General features: G+C 35.6%; 3 protein-coding genes across 5 annotated transcripts; all 3 read left to right on the forward strand.

Moving 5' to 3' along the window:
• Positions 1-3,959: 3,959 nt before the first annotated feature.
• Positions 3,960-12,799, forward strand: LOC107896621 (serine/threonine-protein phosphatase 4 regulatory subunit 3). 2 transcript variants are annotated; one of them, XM_016821822.2, is made up of 19 exons: positions 3,960-4,355; positions 5,753-5,812; positions 6,249-6,348; positions 6,460-6,537; positions 7,234-7,301; positions 7,436-7,504; positions 7,583-7,660; positions 7,742-7,837; positions 8,426-8,496; positions 8,655-8,732; positions 8,851-8,944; positions 9,095-9,193; positions 9,913-10,130; positions 10,222-10,336; positions 10,894-11,025; positions 11,109-11,216; positions 11,297-11,406; positions 11,491-11,586; positions 11,662-12,799. In XM_016821822.2, the coding sequence occupies exons 1-19, from the start codon at positions 4,311-4,313 to the stop codon at positions 12,161-12,163; spliced, it is 2,217 nt and encodes a 738-aa protein (XP_016677311.1). In that variant the 5' UTR covers positions 3,960-4,310; the 3' UTR covers positions 12,164-12,799. The 2 variants fall into 2 exon arrangements, with proteins under 2 accessions (XP_016677311.1, XP_016677312.1); XM_016821823.2 differs by lacking the exon at positions 6,460-6,537 and having other exon boundaries at positions 3,964-4,355.
• A 32-nt stretch (positions 12,800-12,831) lies between these two features.
• On the forward strand, positions 12,832-15,108 carry LOC107896622 (outer envelope pore protein 16-2, chloroplastic). 2 transcript variants are annotated; one of them, XM_016821824.1, is made up of 8 exons: positions 12,832-12,993; positions 13,114-13,313; positions 13,398-13,449; positions 13,527-13,598; positions 14,024-14,055; positions 14,400-14,433; positions 14,568-14,635; positions 14,821-15,108. In XM_016821824.1, exons 2-8 carry the CDS (start codon positions 13,191-13,193, stop codon positions 14,956-14,958), a joined length of 519 nt encoding a protein of 172 aa, XP_016677313.1. In that variant the 5' UTR covers positions 12,832-12,993; positions 13,114-13,190; the 3' UTR covers positions 14,959-15,108. The 2 variants fall into 2 exon arrangements, with proteins under 2 accessions (XP_016677313.1, XP_040935064.1); XM_041079130.1 differs by having other exon boundaries at positions 12,960-13,313.
• Positions 15,109-16,008: 900 nt separating this feature from the next.
• On the forward strand, positions 16,009-17,659 carry LOC107896623 (zinc finger CCHC domain-containing protein 10). The gene is made up of 2 exons (XM_016821825.2): positions 16,009-16,141; positions 16,458-17,659. The coding sequence occupies exon 2, from the start codon at positions 16,554-16,556 to the stop codon at positions 17,331-17,333; it is 780 nt and encodes a 259-aa protein (XP_016677314.1). The 5' UTR covers positions 16,009-16,141; positions 16,458-16,553; the 3' UTR covers positions 17,334-17,659.
• Positions 17,660-18,338: the final 679 nt, after the last annotated feature.

Consider the following 18,338-nt stretch of genomic DNA (forward strand, 5'->3'; position numbering starts at 1 on the left):
GTAAATAACTCAATTGAGGGTAATTAATGATTTAATTAATTATTAGGGATTTAATCGGTCATAAGTTAAAGACTCGCATTATCGACACTAGGAATATGAAATTCCATTAGGTTAGTTTAGGTTAGTTAATTTAATTATTTTAATTAAAATATTAATTTGGATTCACACTACTAATTTGTGACTCGATTAGATTATTAATTATTTTCTATAATTAATTTAATAATAGATTCTCCAGTCAACAATCCCCTGAATACAATCCTCGGAATACTTACTAGTGTTCCATTGTAACACTTCTATATTACAATTTGACTTGTACGTTGGCAAATACAACACTTAAATATTTATATTTTTATTTACACGATTTTAACTATAAAAGATAACACGTTTATAGGCAGTCAAGTTGTTAGAGTCATTGTTAGGGATTATGACGGTGAAATTTTTTATTAGATTGATATTTGTAAAATAATATATACCGAAAGATGAACGAGCTAGATAGTGTTAATTTTTTTGTACATAATTAAATATTTTTATTTTTAATATTTTTATTTACCTTGTCGATTATCAAATTTAATCATGAACATTGATTTTTATAGGTCAATGTACGAACAATCCAAATCAAGTTGGTTGTATGGTGCTTTGATAAGACAATAGAGTTATGATTACAAAGACAAGTAGCCCGAGTGTTCGAACGAACTCCCACCTACGCCGAACAAGTATACATCCGAGAGGGTTAGAGATTCGACGAACCTATGAAATGAAGACAAAGTATACGAGGATTGAGTATACGATTAATGGTAGATCATGAAGAACCAAAGATCGCTTATGATAGAATTGTTTCAACAAAGAGACGGAAGAATGAAAGAGATACATTAGCGACCTTTAGAGATAGCCGAATATCTAATTAAAACTCCTTATGATCCGTATGACTATATGTCTAAGCAGGAAAGCTGCGAGAGAGAATTCCAAGCTAAATCAAAGAGGATTCAACAACAGTTGGATCAATTATAGGAATTTTTTCGGAAAAAATCCTAAGCAAGCCCTTTATTGGAAGAGGTCATACATGATGTCTCCAATTCCAATCTGAAGGACCAATGTATTACTGACAACCATTCAGAATTAAATTTTGAAAATCAACAAGAGTTTGGATTCGGATACGAGAACGAATTGAATATAACCGAAGATGTCTCTGATCCAATTAACATTGATGTAGACATATAAGTAGATGTAAGAGTAGATGTAGCGGTAAAATTAAAGGTAGAGAAGCTTCAATTGTTTCTGCATGAAAGTGTAAACAAGCCAATACACTTTCTGGCCATAACTGAGGATGTGCTAGCCGAAGAAATCAACAAGAGTTTGGTTGTCAGGCAACCAAATCTCTCACAACATGGAGAGGATAAGGCTCGAGATAGTAATACCCCGGAAGATAATTTTGGGTTGGCTCAGATTCAGCATCAAGTGGCTTGTGATGTGGATGTCGTATTGGTTAAAGAAAAGGCAACATCAATAGAATTGACCGAGGATCTTGGTTTATATCTCTCGACGGAAGAATAAAAGACAGATCAAAGTCTTGAGGATTAGTTGGAAATTCTTGTACAGGGGCGATACGGATCATATTGAGCCTTTAAAAAGACTTTTTGTCTAAAAAATTTTTAATTTTAAATTCTTATTTTTCATGTAAATATTTTAATTATTGAGTTTAATGTTTAGTTAGGGTATTTTTACTTATTTTTATAGTGGTTGTTGAGCTCAAAACCAAGGTAAAATATATGAGTCGAGGGGCCGGGATTTCATGCAAAGGAGAGGTTGAAACAGTTTGTGACATCGGGATGAGAAATATCGTGTCGTCTCCAAGAGGTCCCTCCACATCTCAACATGGCCCAAAGACGTCACAATGAGCCAATACTAACGCTAAATAAATAGATTGTCATACCCGATTCTCTTAAGGACTCAAATTTAAAGAAGAGATAGGGAGTTGATTGTATAAGAATAGAAATTTGCGGGCTTTATTAAGATATTTAGAAACTTAAGTGGCTGGTTGGGTATGGATAGAATTCAATTCTAGTTTAGTTAGATTGGAACTGACCAATTTCATAGTAGGAGACAAAATGATTAAGATTGAATGGTTGTATTGGTCTGTGGAGACTGTGCTAATAGAGTATATATATAAGTGTGTGTGGAAATAAAATCATTCTCAAATATATTTTTACCAATTTTACTCTTTCTATAACATTGTCTTCTTCAGTCATTCTAAAGAAGAAGAGGATGTAGCTGAGGAAGGCTTTGCATGTTGCAACTGCCATGTGAATTGAAGTCTGGTAGTAGGGGAATTAAGGAACTAGTAAGCTTCCTTACCAATCTACACTCGTGGATTGAAGAAAGAAATAGAGTTAAAACTCTTAAAAGCTTCTATATAATTATGGATTTTGGGGTTTTTAAGGTTTGAACACCTTTAGTTTAATTGATAGATGGTTGTCATGTTTAGCTGCTAGGATGAAAGAGGCTTTGGCATTTGAATAAGCTAAACTGTCGAGGATAGAAGAAGTAAGGTGAGTCTTTGCACCTAACTTTTGGGTGGTTGTTGATGTTGTGTTGTTTGCTTAAACCATATTCGTAGCTACTTTGAGCTGTGTTTAAACCATGATTGTGTATGAATATAAATGTTAAGTAAGTTGTGCATGCATATATTTGCAAGCATATTTTTTGAATGCAGTATGGTTACAAATAGACAACTAGATACATGATGAATAGTAGTTGATAGCCACTAGCTCGTTGAATTGTATGTAATATATGACTATATTATATGCAGAGTATGAGGATAATTTATTTTGACGGGGTAGAGGAAGTTAAGAAAAATTGGCGGAATTGGAGGAAGGGGCGGATGGATGGGGAAATGAAATTTCCGTTAAATTTTACAATCTGGTGTTGCTGGATGCAAACCGTGATGTGTAAAGCTCCGGGCCTTGTGGAGAGGACACTATAGTGTTCGAGCATCAAGGTTAGATATCATATGGAATAATATCGACTGGTTCACTAGAGTGAAACCGTGACAACAGTTATCAACTGGTCCTTCAGTGCGAGTCACGGTAATTAGGTTCCATAGAATAACACCGTGACGATGGTCTGCAGGCTCTATGGGGCGACATCGCGATAGTGATAAGGTCCTACGGGACAACACCTCAAAAGAGGTTTAATGTGTAAGACCATACCTCAGCTATGACAACCAGTATAGTCTGTCGGGATAATAAATACGAGGTAGTCCACCAGGACATTAAACATGAGGATTACAGGTGTAAGACTATAACTCGGCTATGACAACTGGTATAGTCTGACAGGACGTTAAACATGGGTTCAAATTAAGTAAATTCCATAGCTCAGCCATGGTGCCAAATAAAGTTTGCCAAAAATGTTTAGACTAACATTATCATGATAGAACATAGTGGCGATATTTGTAAAATTGGCATTCGAGATTATTAGGAGAACAAATACCATCTGAATGGGTCTTTTAGGGCTCTTGACAGTGGTTTCTTGGTTAATAGAATTCATCATCAAGAAGGTTTGATGATGGCTAAGGTTAGAATGTAATTTTTATTGATTTGATCAATGTGATGCATTTTTGGTTTATTTTGGACCTCCTCTTTTAAGATTATTTTATGTACATGATAATTACACATTAATTTTATTACAAAAATAATATTTATACATAAATTGTAGTGTCTTATTTATCTATGATTTATATTTGTATTATTCATGAATCTTTTTAATAAATAATATTTTCTTTAGGAAAATCAATGCTCCAAAAGAAAACCGTGGCTTCCCCCTCGATTGTACTGTCTGATGGCGGAAGACAAATGATGACTGAAGCTTGACTCTAAGGTGAAATGGCGAAACCGTAATTAGAAACAAAATTCAGCCCATTAAAAAAGAATCATATTTCTTAAATTTTTTATTCTTTTTGTAGTGTATTATTGTTTTTTGGTATGTTTTTTTCCCCCTCGTCTCTTTCACTTATCGAAGGTCGGGGGGAGAGACGGGCACTTGAGCTGAAAATAGAAAAAAGTGAGAGAGAGACGAAGGTTTTTTTGCTTCGTTAATGGCGGTTAGGGTTTTCTTTTGATCTCCCCTCCAAAAGAAACCTTAGTCTCTCCCGCCTAATATTTCAGATCCCGCGCTTTCTCTCTCTTCTCGTTACCGGAAAACCCTAACTAGAGGTTTCCTCAATCTTTCAATTTAACTTCGATTTTTCAGTCTCTAGGAATCCTCGTGGTTATTTTGGATTCAAAACGTTTGAAATCGGAAAGCGAGAAGCTGTGATGGGCGCTCAAGAGAAGCCTCAAGGCAACGCCAACTCGATGCAGGTCAGCCATCTCTCGCTGTTTTATAGAAGTCTCGTTGGGGCCCTAGAATCAGTCTTATTTTTGTTAGTTCAATTCTAGTATAAGTTCAGATATTTAATTTGCCTTTCTGCCATTTTTATTAGTGAGAAGTGACGGGAATCGATTGAGTGAAGTTTCTATCTTCCAATTAAATTTATTTTTACCTTTGTAGGGAAGTTGCTAATCCTTATTGCACAGTGTTATTGGTTATTAGGTTTTGGTTTGGTGTGTATGGTGAAGTAAGTTAGCTATAAGTGGGATGTAATACCATTTTTTTCTTGGGCTGTTGGTGAAATGAGTTTGAAGTTAGAATTTTATGATTTTCATAGGATTTTTTTGTTATTGAGTTGTTTAAAAGGAATATGGTCTACTTTAGTTGATATCCAAGGAAACATACTACTAGACTGCATGAACTGTTGAGTTTGAAAGGGTAGTTGGTCATCACACTTGGTGTCCTGCTTATTTTGGTTAGGGTTCTAGATGACTGGTATTTTATCCTGTCTTGCAATGTTAGTGCATTGGGGAATAGATGATTCCTTTTTATTCAGTTGGGAAAATATTTCATGTGTGCAAAGACTAATTTTATTGTCAGATTTGAATATTCTGTTATTTTGGAGTGTCACAGCTCATAAATTTGGTAACCAACATTGATTTACTGGCAGATTCTCATCATTGTTAATACACAATTCATATTCTTAGTTTGCCTGCAATTGTTCTTCCAAGAGTTTTTGTTTGTATGCCATGTACATTTATCTCAAATAAGCCTTCTAATTTTGGTATTGGTAGATTTTGGTAAAACTTCTGAGTTATGGAAATGGTGTTGTTCCTTGATTACTTATCAAATCTAGGATGCTAAAAGCAGTAGCATCATTGGGATAAACGTCTTGTGTTCAGTAAAGGAAGCTTATGGATACTGTATAGTGAAAAAAATGATGATAAGATGCTAGAACGCAATGTCTCTGTTTTGAAATCTTTAATTATCTGGGAAATTTGAGTAAGCTTGTATTACTTGTTTATCTTTCCTGCACGTTATTCAATTATTGTGAGCAGGAGATTACAAAAGTTATTTTTTCGGTTGTCAATAGGATGGTGCAAATAGATGCTTGAGGTTTAACTTCATTTAAGTGGACTATGCATTATTTTAATGATAATTGGGGTAGGGAGTGGGGTTGCTAGGGATTGAACCCAAACTCTCATGCCACACAACACAATAATCTTGCCACTAGGCCAAGAGGTTGTTGGCTTTCCTTTTCAATAATATCTGTTAGAGTCCCTATATTTTCTGCGTGCCTGCTTATTTTGCTTAGAAAGCTTCAAATTTAGTCTGCTCTGGCATGCCTGTTTACAAGATTGTTAAGTTGATCAATTTCGTCCTGCAGATTGTCACCGAGAGTAGCCTTGCTGATCAGATGCAGCTGACAGAACTTATATTAAATGATGTATGCTTCTTTTAAACTTTGTTAAGTGTACATTTTTATTTTGCTAATATCTCCTATATGTAGATTTTGTGTAGTGTAGTATTCTGTAATTAACTGCCGCTAATTTGTTTATTGTTAAGGTTGGTATTTCTGTCATATTAAGTTATCAATTGTGCCTCTGATATAAATTGAATGATTTGGTTTTCCTCTAGATTCTCGACTCTGGGATTGTCTAATGTGATATGTAGAGAGACTAAACATAAATGTCCAACATGTAACCATGAGCTTGATTTCTTTTCTTTTTATGATTTTTTTTCCTAATGGTGTCTTGTCTTTATCATTCACTTTCATTTTTTCCTTTTTCCAGCTTTATAGTTTAGAATCTTTGTCTTGTATTCCTATCCTTGTTAGTTTTAAATATTTTAGCCTGCTGACTTGAGTTTTGATCTCAATGCAGCAAGCTTTCTTCCAGAAGCTGATGGAGCTATTCAGAATATGTGAAGATTTGGAAAATGTAGATGGTCTTCACATGATATTTAAAATTGTGAAGGGGATAAGTTAGCTCTCTTTCTCACTTGAATTCTCTTATTCTTAGTTAAGACTTAAGACATGCTTTTATTTTACAGATGATTGATGGATCATTAATTGTGTTATTGGTTGTCATACAGTTATGCTCAATAGTACTCAAGTTTTTGAGAAAATATTTGGGGATGAATTAATCATTGATATTATCGGTTCCCTAGAATGTAAGTCCCATCTGTTTGTTCTGACATTTATTATTTGTGACTGTTGTTGAATTGAATTGAAAGTTTAATTCGCAATTTACTTGTATATAGCTGTTTGCATGCAGGCTTCTAGTTATAGAAGCATACACAAACCTTGTTATGTCTTGGGACTTTGGTCAATCATATGTGGTTGTTTCTGTTGCTTTTCTGTAACTCAGCTTCATCTGTGAATTAGTAATCCCAAACTAGTGTGGCCTCTACACAATAAATTCATATTGTAAGAGTCCCACAGAATTGCAAAATACTTGTACCTTGCATTGCAAGTAGTCATGGCTAACTTTATATCATTATTGATGAAAGCATGACAGTTTTTGTGAGGGCTTTATAATTATAGTTTGAGAAGCAATTCTATACATGAAATCTTAAGTGAAACTATTATGTCTTGTTGTTCATTGGGTTGAAGTTGTTTGATGCTTGTTTTATATCTGTTTATTGCTTTAATCTCTCTCTCTCTCTCTCTTGCATGTTGGGTTGCCATTTAGCATCTGGTGCACTTTATCGTGTTCAATTTTGGAATTTTTACTTTTTATCGTGTTCAATTTTGGAATTTTTACTTACTTCCTCTTTTATATTCCTGAATGCATGCCCCAGAATTGACTATTTACCATAATAGTTTGTATCATCCTTTGATAAGACAGTTTCTTCTTTGGTTTGCAGATGATCCTTTTATTCCCCAGGTGCAACAATATCGTAAATTTCTGAAAGAACATGCTGTTTTTAAGGAGGTAATGTTTTCTTAAATGCGTACTAGGGCGTATGATGGATGTATAGACTTGGGACTAGAGGGAGTTAAGATCAGGAGGAAGAAAATCAAGGACCTTTACCTGTAAAAAAGAGTTCATTCTTATTATTTTTACAGGTCATTCCGTTTAAAAATCCGGTAGTCTTGTCAAAGATACACCAGACATGCCGAGTTGGTTATCTGAAGGTATTTGTCTTAAGTGCTAGATTTCTTTGTCTTCCTCATGTCTTTTGTTTAATTCTTGCTTTTGATTGCTTTTTTCAGGATGTTGTTTTGGCAAGGGTATTGGATGAGGCCACAGTTGCCAGTTTGAATTCTATAATTCATTCGAATAATGCTATTGTAAGATTGTAGTTTGTTGTTAATTTTTTTAAGCTTTCTGTTTCTTTTGCAGTTTGCACTTACTGCATCACTGTGTTGTAGGTTATTTCTTTATTGAAGGACAATAGCACGTTTATTCAAGAATTGTTTGCAAGGCTGAGGTCGCCAACCACATCTGCTGAATCAAAGAAAAATCTGGTAACTATTAGCATTGAAATGGGATTTTATGGTCCTGTTTTCATTTGGTTATGATTGCTGCTTCCTCACAGTGAAGCTAACTGTTATGAATGGCAGATCTCCAAAGATCAAACTTAGTTGACTTTCTGTTTGTTAAGCCGTCCTTTGCTTGTAACATGTCTAACACGATTGGTTTTTGTATTTTCTTCTATCCATTTAAATGTTAAATTTTTATTGGGTCATGAAAGGTCTTATTTAGACTAGATCGAATATAAGAATGTATATGCCTAGACTTTCAGTTCTATTAGCCCTCCTTTGCTTGTAATTGACTACAATGAATGATTTTTGTACTTTTTTCCATCTGCCTTAGATATTAGATAACCCAGATTTTTATTAGGTCATGAAAAATCTTGATTCAGGTGAGATCAAATATCTGAATGTTTTGGCTCTAGAAAATATATTTTTTCCCAGGTTCTTATTCATTCTGAGTCCCAACATAATTTTACATGCTTTTGTGGAGGTTTTTTCATCTCTCTCTTTTCTTGGGTACAAACTCTATCGTTTTGTTCCTTTTGATTTGTACCTACATTTATCCTGTTTCTTCAATAGGTATATTTCCTGCATGAATTTTGTAGTTTAAGCAAGAGTCTGCAGATGGCACAGCAGCTTCCAATATTTAGGTATGCCTTTCTACAAGTTAGACATCTGGTATTAATTCTTTCTTTCTTCCCCTTCTTTTTTCTCCTAGGGAAGCACCAATTCTCCTGGATTCTCTTTTAAATAACTGGATTTTTATATCTTATGGCTAAAGTGCCCATTTTCTTTTCAATTATTTCAGGGATCTTATGAATGAAGGTATCGTTGACACTATAACTGATGCTTTGCAGAGTGAAGATAAAAAGATTGTACTAATGGGGTATTGGGCGCATATCTTTTAAATCTCTCTTTAATATATTTCTTCCTTCTGCTTCCCTTGTAAAGTTTTCATTTCCTAACTATCGAGTCCTAACAATAAGTCTCTATAATGGATGCAGGACAGACATCCTCATATTATTCTTGAATCAGGATCCAAACCTTCTGCGATCTTATGTTGTTCGTCAGGAAGAAAATCTACTTTTAGGACTTCTGGTATGTGTTTCATCTGAGTTTGTAATATGGTATAATCATGGTGTGGAAACACAAGAATTAGATGATCTTAACAGATCTTCACTTTGGTGCATATATTTCTGTATATATGGCGGGAGAATTGAAAGAACTAACATGGTTGCTTACTTGCAGGTTAAAGGGATGATAACAGATTTTGGAGAGGATATGCACTGCCAGTTTCTTGAAATTCTTCGTAGTTTGCTAGATTCGGTCACATTTACTGGAGCTCAGGTTCCAATCTTGATATTTTATTTCTGTTTGCAAATGTTAAATTTTGGTAGGTGGGAAATTGTAGACTCATACAGTCATGCTACTAATTACCATATGGTCAGCGTAGGTTCTAATCTTCTTGTATTCTTCATAGTTTAATGTCACAAGATTATTTTGTTAGGTTAACCTTGTTTCTCAATCCTCCACTTAAGTTGATTTACTGTATGAGAATTTGGTGCCATTCTTCAAGAACCACGAACCAGTATCAAATTAGATTCCAGTATAGGCAAGATGAGAATCTTGCAAACAAGCTCAGTTTGACTCCTCATGAAGGGTTGTAGTTAAATAAAGATGAAATTTGATAAAAATTAACTTCTGTCTATTCTTCCATGCTTGCTAAGTGGCTCAATCAAACCTCAGCAGGCTTATGTTTGATCCTGTGTGCTGTAGATCACTGAGATGTTACTGTATAATGTACTCATAGATCATTAAAGAATAATGATTATCATGTGATTTTTGTACCTTATTTGTGTTCCCTGTAATTTTGGAGTCCACAACATTTTTGAGTTTATTTAAAAGTTTTGATGTTGATTTGTGATTTACTATATGTATCTGCTGATTGTTGGAAAATTGTCACTTAAAACTTTCACGTAAGATTTAATCTTTTCACCATGCTGGTATGTTTGCTGGTTTCAATTCTTTTCATGCAAGTACTTGACCTTGTTTTGATTTTGCTGCAGAGAGATACAATTGTTGAAACTTTTTATGAGAAACATTTGGGCCAGCTAATTGATGTTATAATATTATCGTGTCCTGATGATGAGGCTGGCGTGTCAACCGGTAAATTGGCAGGCACTGCAGGGAGAGTTGAAATCCAAAATAGCACAAAGCCTGAAATTCTGTTAAACATATGTGAATTGTTGTGCTTTTGTGTTGTCCACCATCCATATAGAATAAAGTAATATTTTTGAGCCTTGTGTATTCTTCTAGAAAATTTTGGTATATTAATCCAAGATACTAGTTAAATGGCTTTTCTTAATTATTTGCAGGTGTAATTTTCTCCTTAACAATGCCATAGACAAAGTTTTGTTACTTACGCAGAGAAGGGAAAAATACCTTGTAGCTGCTGCAGTTCGCTTTGTTCGCATTATTCTCTCTCGTCATGTAAGTGAATCCAGTTTATGCTTTAGAATAGGTTTATATGCAATCAGTTGAATAGTTACACATGATGATATCTCTAGAATAAGAGATGCCATAAAAAAGATAAATGACATTTAAGCTGGTTACTATGAGAATGATATCTGACATTGCTTTTGACTGCTGTTAATTGCATATTGAGACATGGAGAATTACTGAATTAGATATGGAGGGTTCGTATATGTTTTGCCTTTGAGATATGGAGTGTACATAGATGTTTCACTTTATTTTTCTCTCTCAAGTGTCTATGCTGGACGCTTATTTTGGTACATCAAAGTGGACATCAGCTTGGGGCTTTGGCACTCCAAATGTAATGTGTGCATACCCGGAATTAACATATAATATATTCTGATTATTGGCGGATCTCCTGCCACTGGTGTTTCTACTGCCAAAAAATTTACAATGTTGTGCTCATTATTCTCTCTACTAATTGAAAATTAGTAAATTTTTGGCTGGTAAATATGTTTGACAGTATAAAAACTTTACATGATTTAAGTGGTTAAAATTGAGCTGTCATCTTGCAGGATGAACATTTGATAAGTCACTTTGTCAAGAACAGCCTTCTCAAATCAATTGTAGATGCTTTTGTTGCTAACGGTAATCGTTACAATGTGCTGAATTCTGCAGTCTTGGAACTTTTTGAATATATCCGCAAGGTGCATGTTATTTCAACCATGTATTGGGATATTAAACATGCACGAAAGATTCTCTCTGCTAATTATAGCTTTTTGTCATGCAGGAAAACCTGAAATTATTGGTTAAACATATAGTTGATTCATTTTGGAATCAGTTGGTAAGGTTTGAGCACTTGCCTTCTCTTCAGTCGTTCAAAGTCAAATACAAGCAGGTATTCCAGTTCACCAGTTTTCCAATTTTACAACTATGACGCTTAGATCTGCAACTTTGATATGACCTGTCTGTTTGCAGTTCTTGGAAAATTGTGGACCCGAAATGAATGTTAATGCACCGGACCCAAGAAAACGGATTGATGAGCGTGCTTTGGAGAAAGAAGAGGAAGACTATTTTAATGAGGAGAGGTATGCCTTCATCAGATAATGAGTTGTCAATTTTTCTTATGCCATTTCTTGTATATTGATAGAATATGTTTGGATGTTAATCAGTGATGAAGAGGATACAACATCTGGATCTCATCCTGAGAAAGTGCAATCTCAGCCTGTTTTATCCAATGGAGTTGCTGTCAGCTGCCCATCGTCATGGTATTTCAGTGACCTCATCCTTGATGGTTCATTACTGAATTTTGTAGTGTGCTTATATTTATTTTAATTTTATAGCCCTAGATCTGGTGGGCTTGTTGACTATGATGATGACGATGAAGACTACAGACCACCTCCAAGGAAACAGACTGAAAACTCGGAGGATGATGAAGGAAGCATGGAGTCCCTTGGCTTGAAGCGTAAGTTGACTCCTAAGGAAAAGGAACCTGGGCTAGCTAAGAAGCAGCGTTTGGGTAAAAGCTCTAAACCAAGAGATAGTGTATTTGCGGCTTTGTGTTCAACCCTAAGCCAGGCAGTGCTGCCTAGTAAGAAAACCGCAAATGCCATGCATTTATCTACTCAATCAGGTGAGGAGAATCATATTGAAAAGGAATCTGGCAGTCCCAGAAGTTATGATAACAAAAGTCCAAACGAGGGCAACCTTAGAGGGAAAGAATCTCCTAGAAACTGTTCAGATTACCTGCATAGCCCTTCAGACAATAGACAATTAAGTGGAGAGGATCCCCGTCCGTTGCTACCATCAAAGTCATCACCTGAAATGGCTGTAAATGGATCATGAGTTGAATCCCAGAATCATTCGTTATACGCAGGGTAACTTGTTTCCTTCTTTGTTTTATTTTAGCTATAGGATGTGCTTGGTTGACTAAACAATCTTGGGCTACCAAAGGAAAAGTGAACTCACAAGAAAGAGCCGGATGCGAAGAAAGCTTGGAATTCTGAAATGTTCATCGGAGGGGAAGAACATGTATAGATCTACCAGGCCTGCCTGATGCTTTGCGCCGCTCCATCAACTAAAACATTGTCTGTTTTAACTTTTTCCCCTTTTTTCCTAAAGAGAAAAAAAGAACTTTTATTGTTCCATTTAGATTTGTGAACTAACTAATAGAATGGGGCAGTAATATTTCCCCTGCATAGTATTAGTACTGGCTTCCTTTTGTTCATTTTTGTGGTGAGTGTGCCTGTTATATACGTATAGATAGAGGAGATGAGAGGATCTAGGATGACAATGGGTGAGGAGGCAAAATTTTCCCGAACTGTAGCTGAAACCTCATTTATAAACCCACTTGTAAATTGTTATTACGCAAACTTCACCTTGTAATGGGGGGGGTGTTTCCGCATTAAATCCGCTAAACCCCCCAATTTACTTGTTTTACTGATTTGAAGAATTTTAATGGATTGGGCTTTTACTTTTGCACTTAATCGTTCTAAAATCTCAAGTTGTTACTAGAAAGTGTACCATGCATGGCACTGCAAATGGAAGAACACGCAACATTGGGCTTGGCCAGGTATACGGACTGAAAGATACGTGGCGAAGAATATGAAACAGAGCGTCCCGAGAATCGCCACGAAATCCGCCATATCTGGTTCCCCATGCAGGAGATACATAAGGTTTCATAAACACGTGTCCTATATCTTCTCAACTTGTCTCCTACAATCTCTTGTACAAATATCATAGCATTTTCACTTGTTCAATCTTCCGATTGATATCGGGTACACCATCTTCGACAGCCATTAGCATCTCTCCCTGAAGAAGTTTTAACGCGATAGATCAAGAAGCGTTACGTCAGAAAACCCAAGAAGAAACCATGAGTGGTAACTCGGAGGCGAAGTCTTTGTTTGATGAATTGCGCTTCGATAAGGGAGATTTCTTCGACCTGGGACACCCTCTTCTCAACTGGTCTGCTCAGAGCTTTGTCAAAACTGCTGGTGTATGTAATATTATTTCTCATCTTCAATATTTCGGTCCCTCTATTTCCCCAAACTAATATTTTGTGATGGGTGTGGGTGTGCAGATTGGAGCACTTCAAGCTATCGCCAGGGAGGCTTGTCATATAGCTTTTGAAGGCAAACGCAATTGCTTATGCTTTTTCATTTTGTTTTGGTGATGGGTTCTGTGATGTGGGGTTGTGGTTTTGGTGCAGGAACTGGACCCATTAAATCGACTGATATCACTGGTGTCAAGAATAAGAAGCAAGGCTTCCCTGGCCTCAGAGGTATGCATCAATGCATGCCATTCATGAATCCTTTTTCTTTTTAACACAAGCTTAGCATTAGAAAAGGGAGGTAAACAGGAACAGTCTTTGGTGTCTCGTGCAATATTATACATGCTTGTGGGTGATGGCTGATACATGAAGATCGATTCCTCCAGGCTCACCTTTAGCTAATTTCATTTTGTCGCTTACTCGGAAGGAGTTAATTGCTTTGTCTTTTTGGTTTTCTTCTTACAGATTTTTTGAGATGAGATTGAACCTTAAAATACTAAAAACTTCTTTGGCTTAATTATTTACTGAATTCGGAAGTGCAAATTAAGTTTAATTTCTCTTCCTTGTTGGATGATTTTCGCAGTTTCATATATTATTCATGTGTTAGTTTCACAGTTACTAATGAAAGTTGAAATTGATTTGATGTTTGATTGCAGGGGAAACCAGTCGAAATTCTCTTGAAGCAATGGTGAGTCCTTTCACAAGTACATAAAATTTCAAGTGAAAAGACAGTCAATGATGTATAGTGATTGAAACTAGCTAGTATGATGACTCTTCTACATAAGTAACCTCAATAGATCTTGTAATAAGTTGGTAAACTTTGTTGAGCTTTCATATGATTTGTGGCCGTACTCGAGGTATACATATACAGGTATTTTTTTCATAAATTTGTATCAATATTCTCCATCATGTGTTGGACATGAATATCATATTTCAAGTTGGCAAGTTGGGTGCACAAAGACGAAGGCCTTTTTTTATTAAAAAAAAAAAGGCAAAAAAGAAAGGAGGCTTACTTTTTACAATGTTGTACAGGTGAAGCACACTGGAAAAGAATCTCTACAGTGGGGTAAGTTTAGTTATTGTCTCTAATAGGTTATTAGTTTCATTTGGAGCAACAGTGATGAGTGAAACGCTCATATTCAGAAATGACAAAGATATATGGCTTTTACCATGCACCATGAATTGAATTATACGATGCAGGGCTGGCTGCTGGATTATATTCAGGGCTTACATTTGGGCTAAAAGAGGCTCGTGGATCTCATGATTGGGTAAAGAAGCATCCCCATCTTGTTCTCTCTTTTGTTTCATCCACAAATCATTGACATCTAATGTGAAGATTCCAAGAGCTAACAAAAATAATGTTTAGCCCTCAAGAACTGCAGCCAGGTTAAATGGTTCCATTGTTGAATTTTACACACATTATTTGTTTTAACGGCATTGTCGTTGGGTGCAGACAAATAGTGCAGTGGCAGGGGCGATAACAGGGATGGCAGTAGCACTGACGTGTGATAATACTACCCACGAGCAGGTTCTGCATTGTGCCATTAGTGGAGCTGCTCTTTCTACTGCTGCAAACCTTCTAGACTTTTAAGAAAGATGATGAAGTGGAGTAATGTTTTAATTTATGGCTGGCAGTGGCAGGGGCAGGGTCTTTAGACTAATTTTGTAGAGCATGCTTTGTTGGAGCTTTCAACTATAAAGAACGTTATTTCTAAATAACAAGTACATAGCTGTTTTGTTACTCGACAATCCAATAGCTGGTTTGGCATTTTCATTTCTGTAATTTCTACTACTCCAATAGAGCTCGTAGGCTGCCTGTTAAACCATTCACTTTGTTTAGCACTAAGCCACTCCAAATCATTTTTGACGATTTATGGGCACCCTCTCCATTTTCTCTCTCGATAAAAAATTATATTATTGCATTCTCATTGACCTCCTCTAAATGGGAAGACATTTTAACCCAAAAATATTATCTTTCTACAAAGATGGTGGAGAATACAAAAGCATTAATTTATCTCTTGCCTCTCACAATAATAAGCGCCTTGTCACCCCACCATATATGCCTCAAAGACTAGCTTTTAGAGAAGCTTTTGTTGAACGTTGACATTAAGGGTTGATACAAGGGGGTCAGGCCCATAAATGATTGATATAGGGAAAAATTATTCTTTGGCCCCTCCAGAAAATGAAAAATATTTTATTTAGTCCTTTGAAAATGAATACAAGGTAAAATTGATATTCAAAAAATTTAAAAGAAAATTTTTTTTGGATTCCTCCCTATGTTGATTTAATCTTTATTTTTTAATTTTATAAGTTCAAATTTTTATACTTTTCAAAATTCTCTTAGCTCAAATAGTGCAAGTATATTTCTTAACTAAAATGACATGATTTTTTTTAGTATTATGTGAAAGTAACAAATTAAGCATGACAATAATATATATAATATTATTTTTTATAAGATTTAAAAAATAAGATAATTTAATTTAAAGAATTTGACTATAACTATTTGGGTCTAGACTAGAATTTTAAAATTAAAAAAATATAATTAAAAAAATATAAAGATTAGAAAGGACTAAATCAAAGTGTAGGGATTAATTTCAGGGACTAATAAAAGAATTTGACATTACGTAAAAGGAGCCTTTAAATCATGGTTTCGTCGCAATTAGCTTAAATAAAGGGGAAAAGACGAAAATCCCATTCCCATTTCTCTTATTAATAATAAAGTTATAAACTTTCCTCTTTGTCTTCGATTTGGATCCTTAGGCCACGAAGTTCAGGTACGCGTTAATTTTCTTCTCCTCTTTATCGTTTCTAATGTTTTATGCACTTAATATTTAGATTTATGTTCGTTAATTTCCCCCAAAAAAATTCTCAGTTGAGGGTTAATAGGAAAGAAACAATATTCAACCTTTTTTGTTCTGAATTAGGGTTTTGTGACTGTTTTTAAAGTCCCTTTTTTAAAAGTTTTTTGCAGAATTTTATTTTCTTTCGCATGTTTAAATTCCTTGTCTTTAGTCCATTGATTAGATTATTTGCTACTTCTGTTCTATTCGATTAAACAATTGAATGACATAACTGGGTATTTGAATATAGGGTGTTGAAGGATTTGGGTTGGGTTTAATTTATTCTCTTGGAGATTGTGTAATCTGCATATCGGCATAGTCTGGTTTATTTGTTGACATCTAAAAGATGTCAAGTAAGAAAGAAGAAAAAACTCAAGCTGCTGCCGACAGAATCAAGGCTGCTGCATTGACTGCTGCAAAAGGCCTCAGTCGAGCTCAGGCTGAAAGGGCAGCTGCTGCCGCAGCTCGAAATGTTAATGCTTATGGGCAAAAGGAAGAAGGGCCTAGCAGATGGCAGGAGAAGCGGGAAGCCAAGAGGCAGATGTATTTGATGAGCACAGAGAAGGCGGTGAGGTTAGGGGAAAGGAAAGACAAGACATCAATGTCTACAATGGGTGCTTCCCGGTGCCAAAAGTGTTTTCAAGCAGGGCATTGGACATACGAGTGCAAGAACGAACGGGTTTACATGTCACGACCCTCGAGAACTCAGCAGCTTAAGAACCCCAAACTCAGGATGAAACTTTCAATCTCTTATGATTTGGACATCCCAGATGTCAAGGATAAGAAGGATGATAATAGGTCTAAGAAAAGCAAAAGGAAGTATCGGTCAGATTCTGGTTCTGGTAGTGATAGTGAGGCTTCAGTTTTTGAGACTGACAGTGGTGCCTCATTTGTAACGGGATCGGATTATTCTTCAGAAGGGAGTAGTACTGATTACAGCTCATCATCTGAGTCGGAGGAAGAGAGGAAGAGTCGGAGGAGGAAGAAGAAGCAGAAGCAAAAGAAGGGGAGGCGTAGAAGGTACAGCTCATCTTCTGAGTCTTCTGATTCAGACTCGGCTTCAGATTCCGATTCTGATGATCGGAGCAATCGAAGGAAGAGCTCGAGGCATGGCAGAAGGCGCTGAATGACAGAGGGCAGTACGCATTCCCTTTTTTTTAAGTCCAGATAATTCTATCATGTTACAAAAACACTGAAACTTATGGTCTTACATACATGCTGAGGATCAAGCCCTAGAAAAATAAGTTTGCTAGATGTTTACATCCATTCTCTTTTCTCTTTCATAGTTTTGTTATGACATTATTGGCAATAGTTGCCTGTAGTTTGCATTATCTCACTTGTTTATGGATGTTATGGAATGATTGTAGGTTGAAAATTCCTATTGTAAGGTTTAGGGTTCTATCTATGTGGCACCAGATTCTGTTATCCTAAATGCTACTGGGTGTTTATCAATATTTTGCATCCCATAATTAGGTGTTGCTCTTAAAGATGCATACTTGCGGGCCCAGTTAAATAGATTGCCACTAGCAAGTTCGTAGATATTGTCGAAACTATTTTTTTGAAAAAACGGGGGTCAACTTTAAAACGAAAAATGGAGTCGCCACCAATCATTTTTGTTTAGGTGTGATAGAAACACCTAATAAAACATTTTGATTTATAATAAAATTAATTTCGGCCCACAAAAGTCAAGAAAGCGGGTTCGGGAGTCGTTTACGTAAGAGGAAGGGTTAGCATTCTCGCAATGCCCAAAATTGGTACCCAATTGATTAATTTATGTCTTAGTGTCGGAAAAATGAAATGATTTTGAGAATACAATCCTATTTAAAAATATTTGAACATACTCGAATCGAATGTTAATATTCTCTTATTCCAAAGAAATAAAATATCACATCCAGTACGTTAGGATACGACAATTTAAATCTTCGTATCCAAAATCATCTCATAGTTTCCAAAACTTATGCATCGAAATTTAAAAGGATATTCGGTTATTTGGTAAACCGGTAAATTGAAACCCAGTATGTTAGGGCACGATTTCTCGAATTTCCAAGCAAGAAACATTGCCTTGTTTTAAAGAATTTCCAAATAAGCGATTATGCTCAAAATGCAATTATTTAGTTTGTTTAAAGTAAAA

This window comes from Gossypium hirsutum, chromosome A10 (genome assembly GCF_007990345.1).
Source record: "Gossypium hirsutum isolate 1008001.06 chromosome A10, Gossypium_hirsutum_v2.1, whole genome shotgun sequence".
NCBI classification, from domain to species: Eukaryota; Viridiplantae; Streptophyta; class Magnoliopsida; order Malvales; family Malvaceae; genus Gossypium; species Gossypium hirsutum.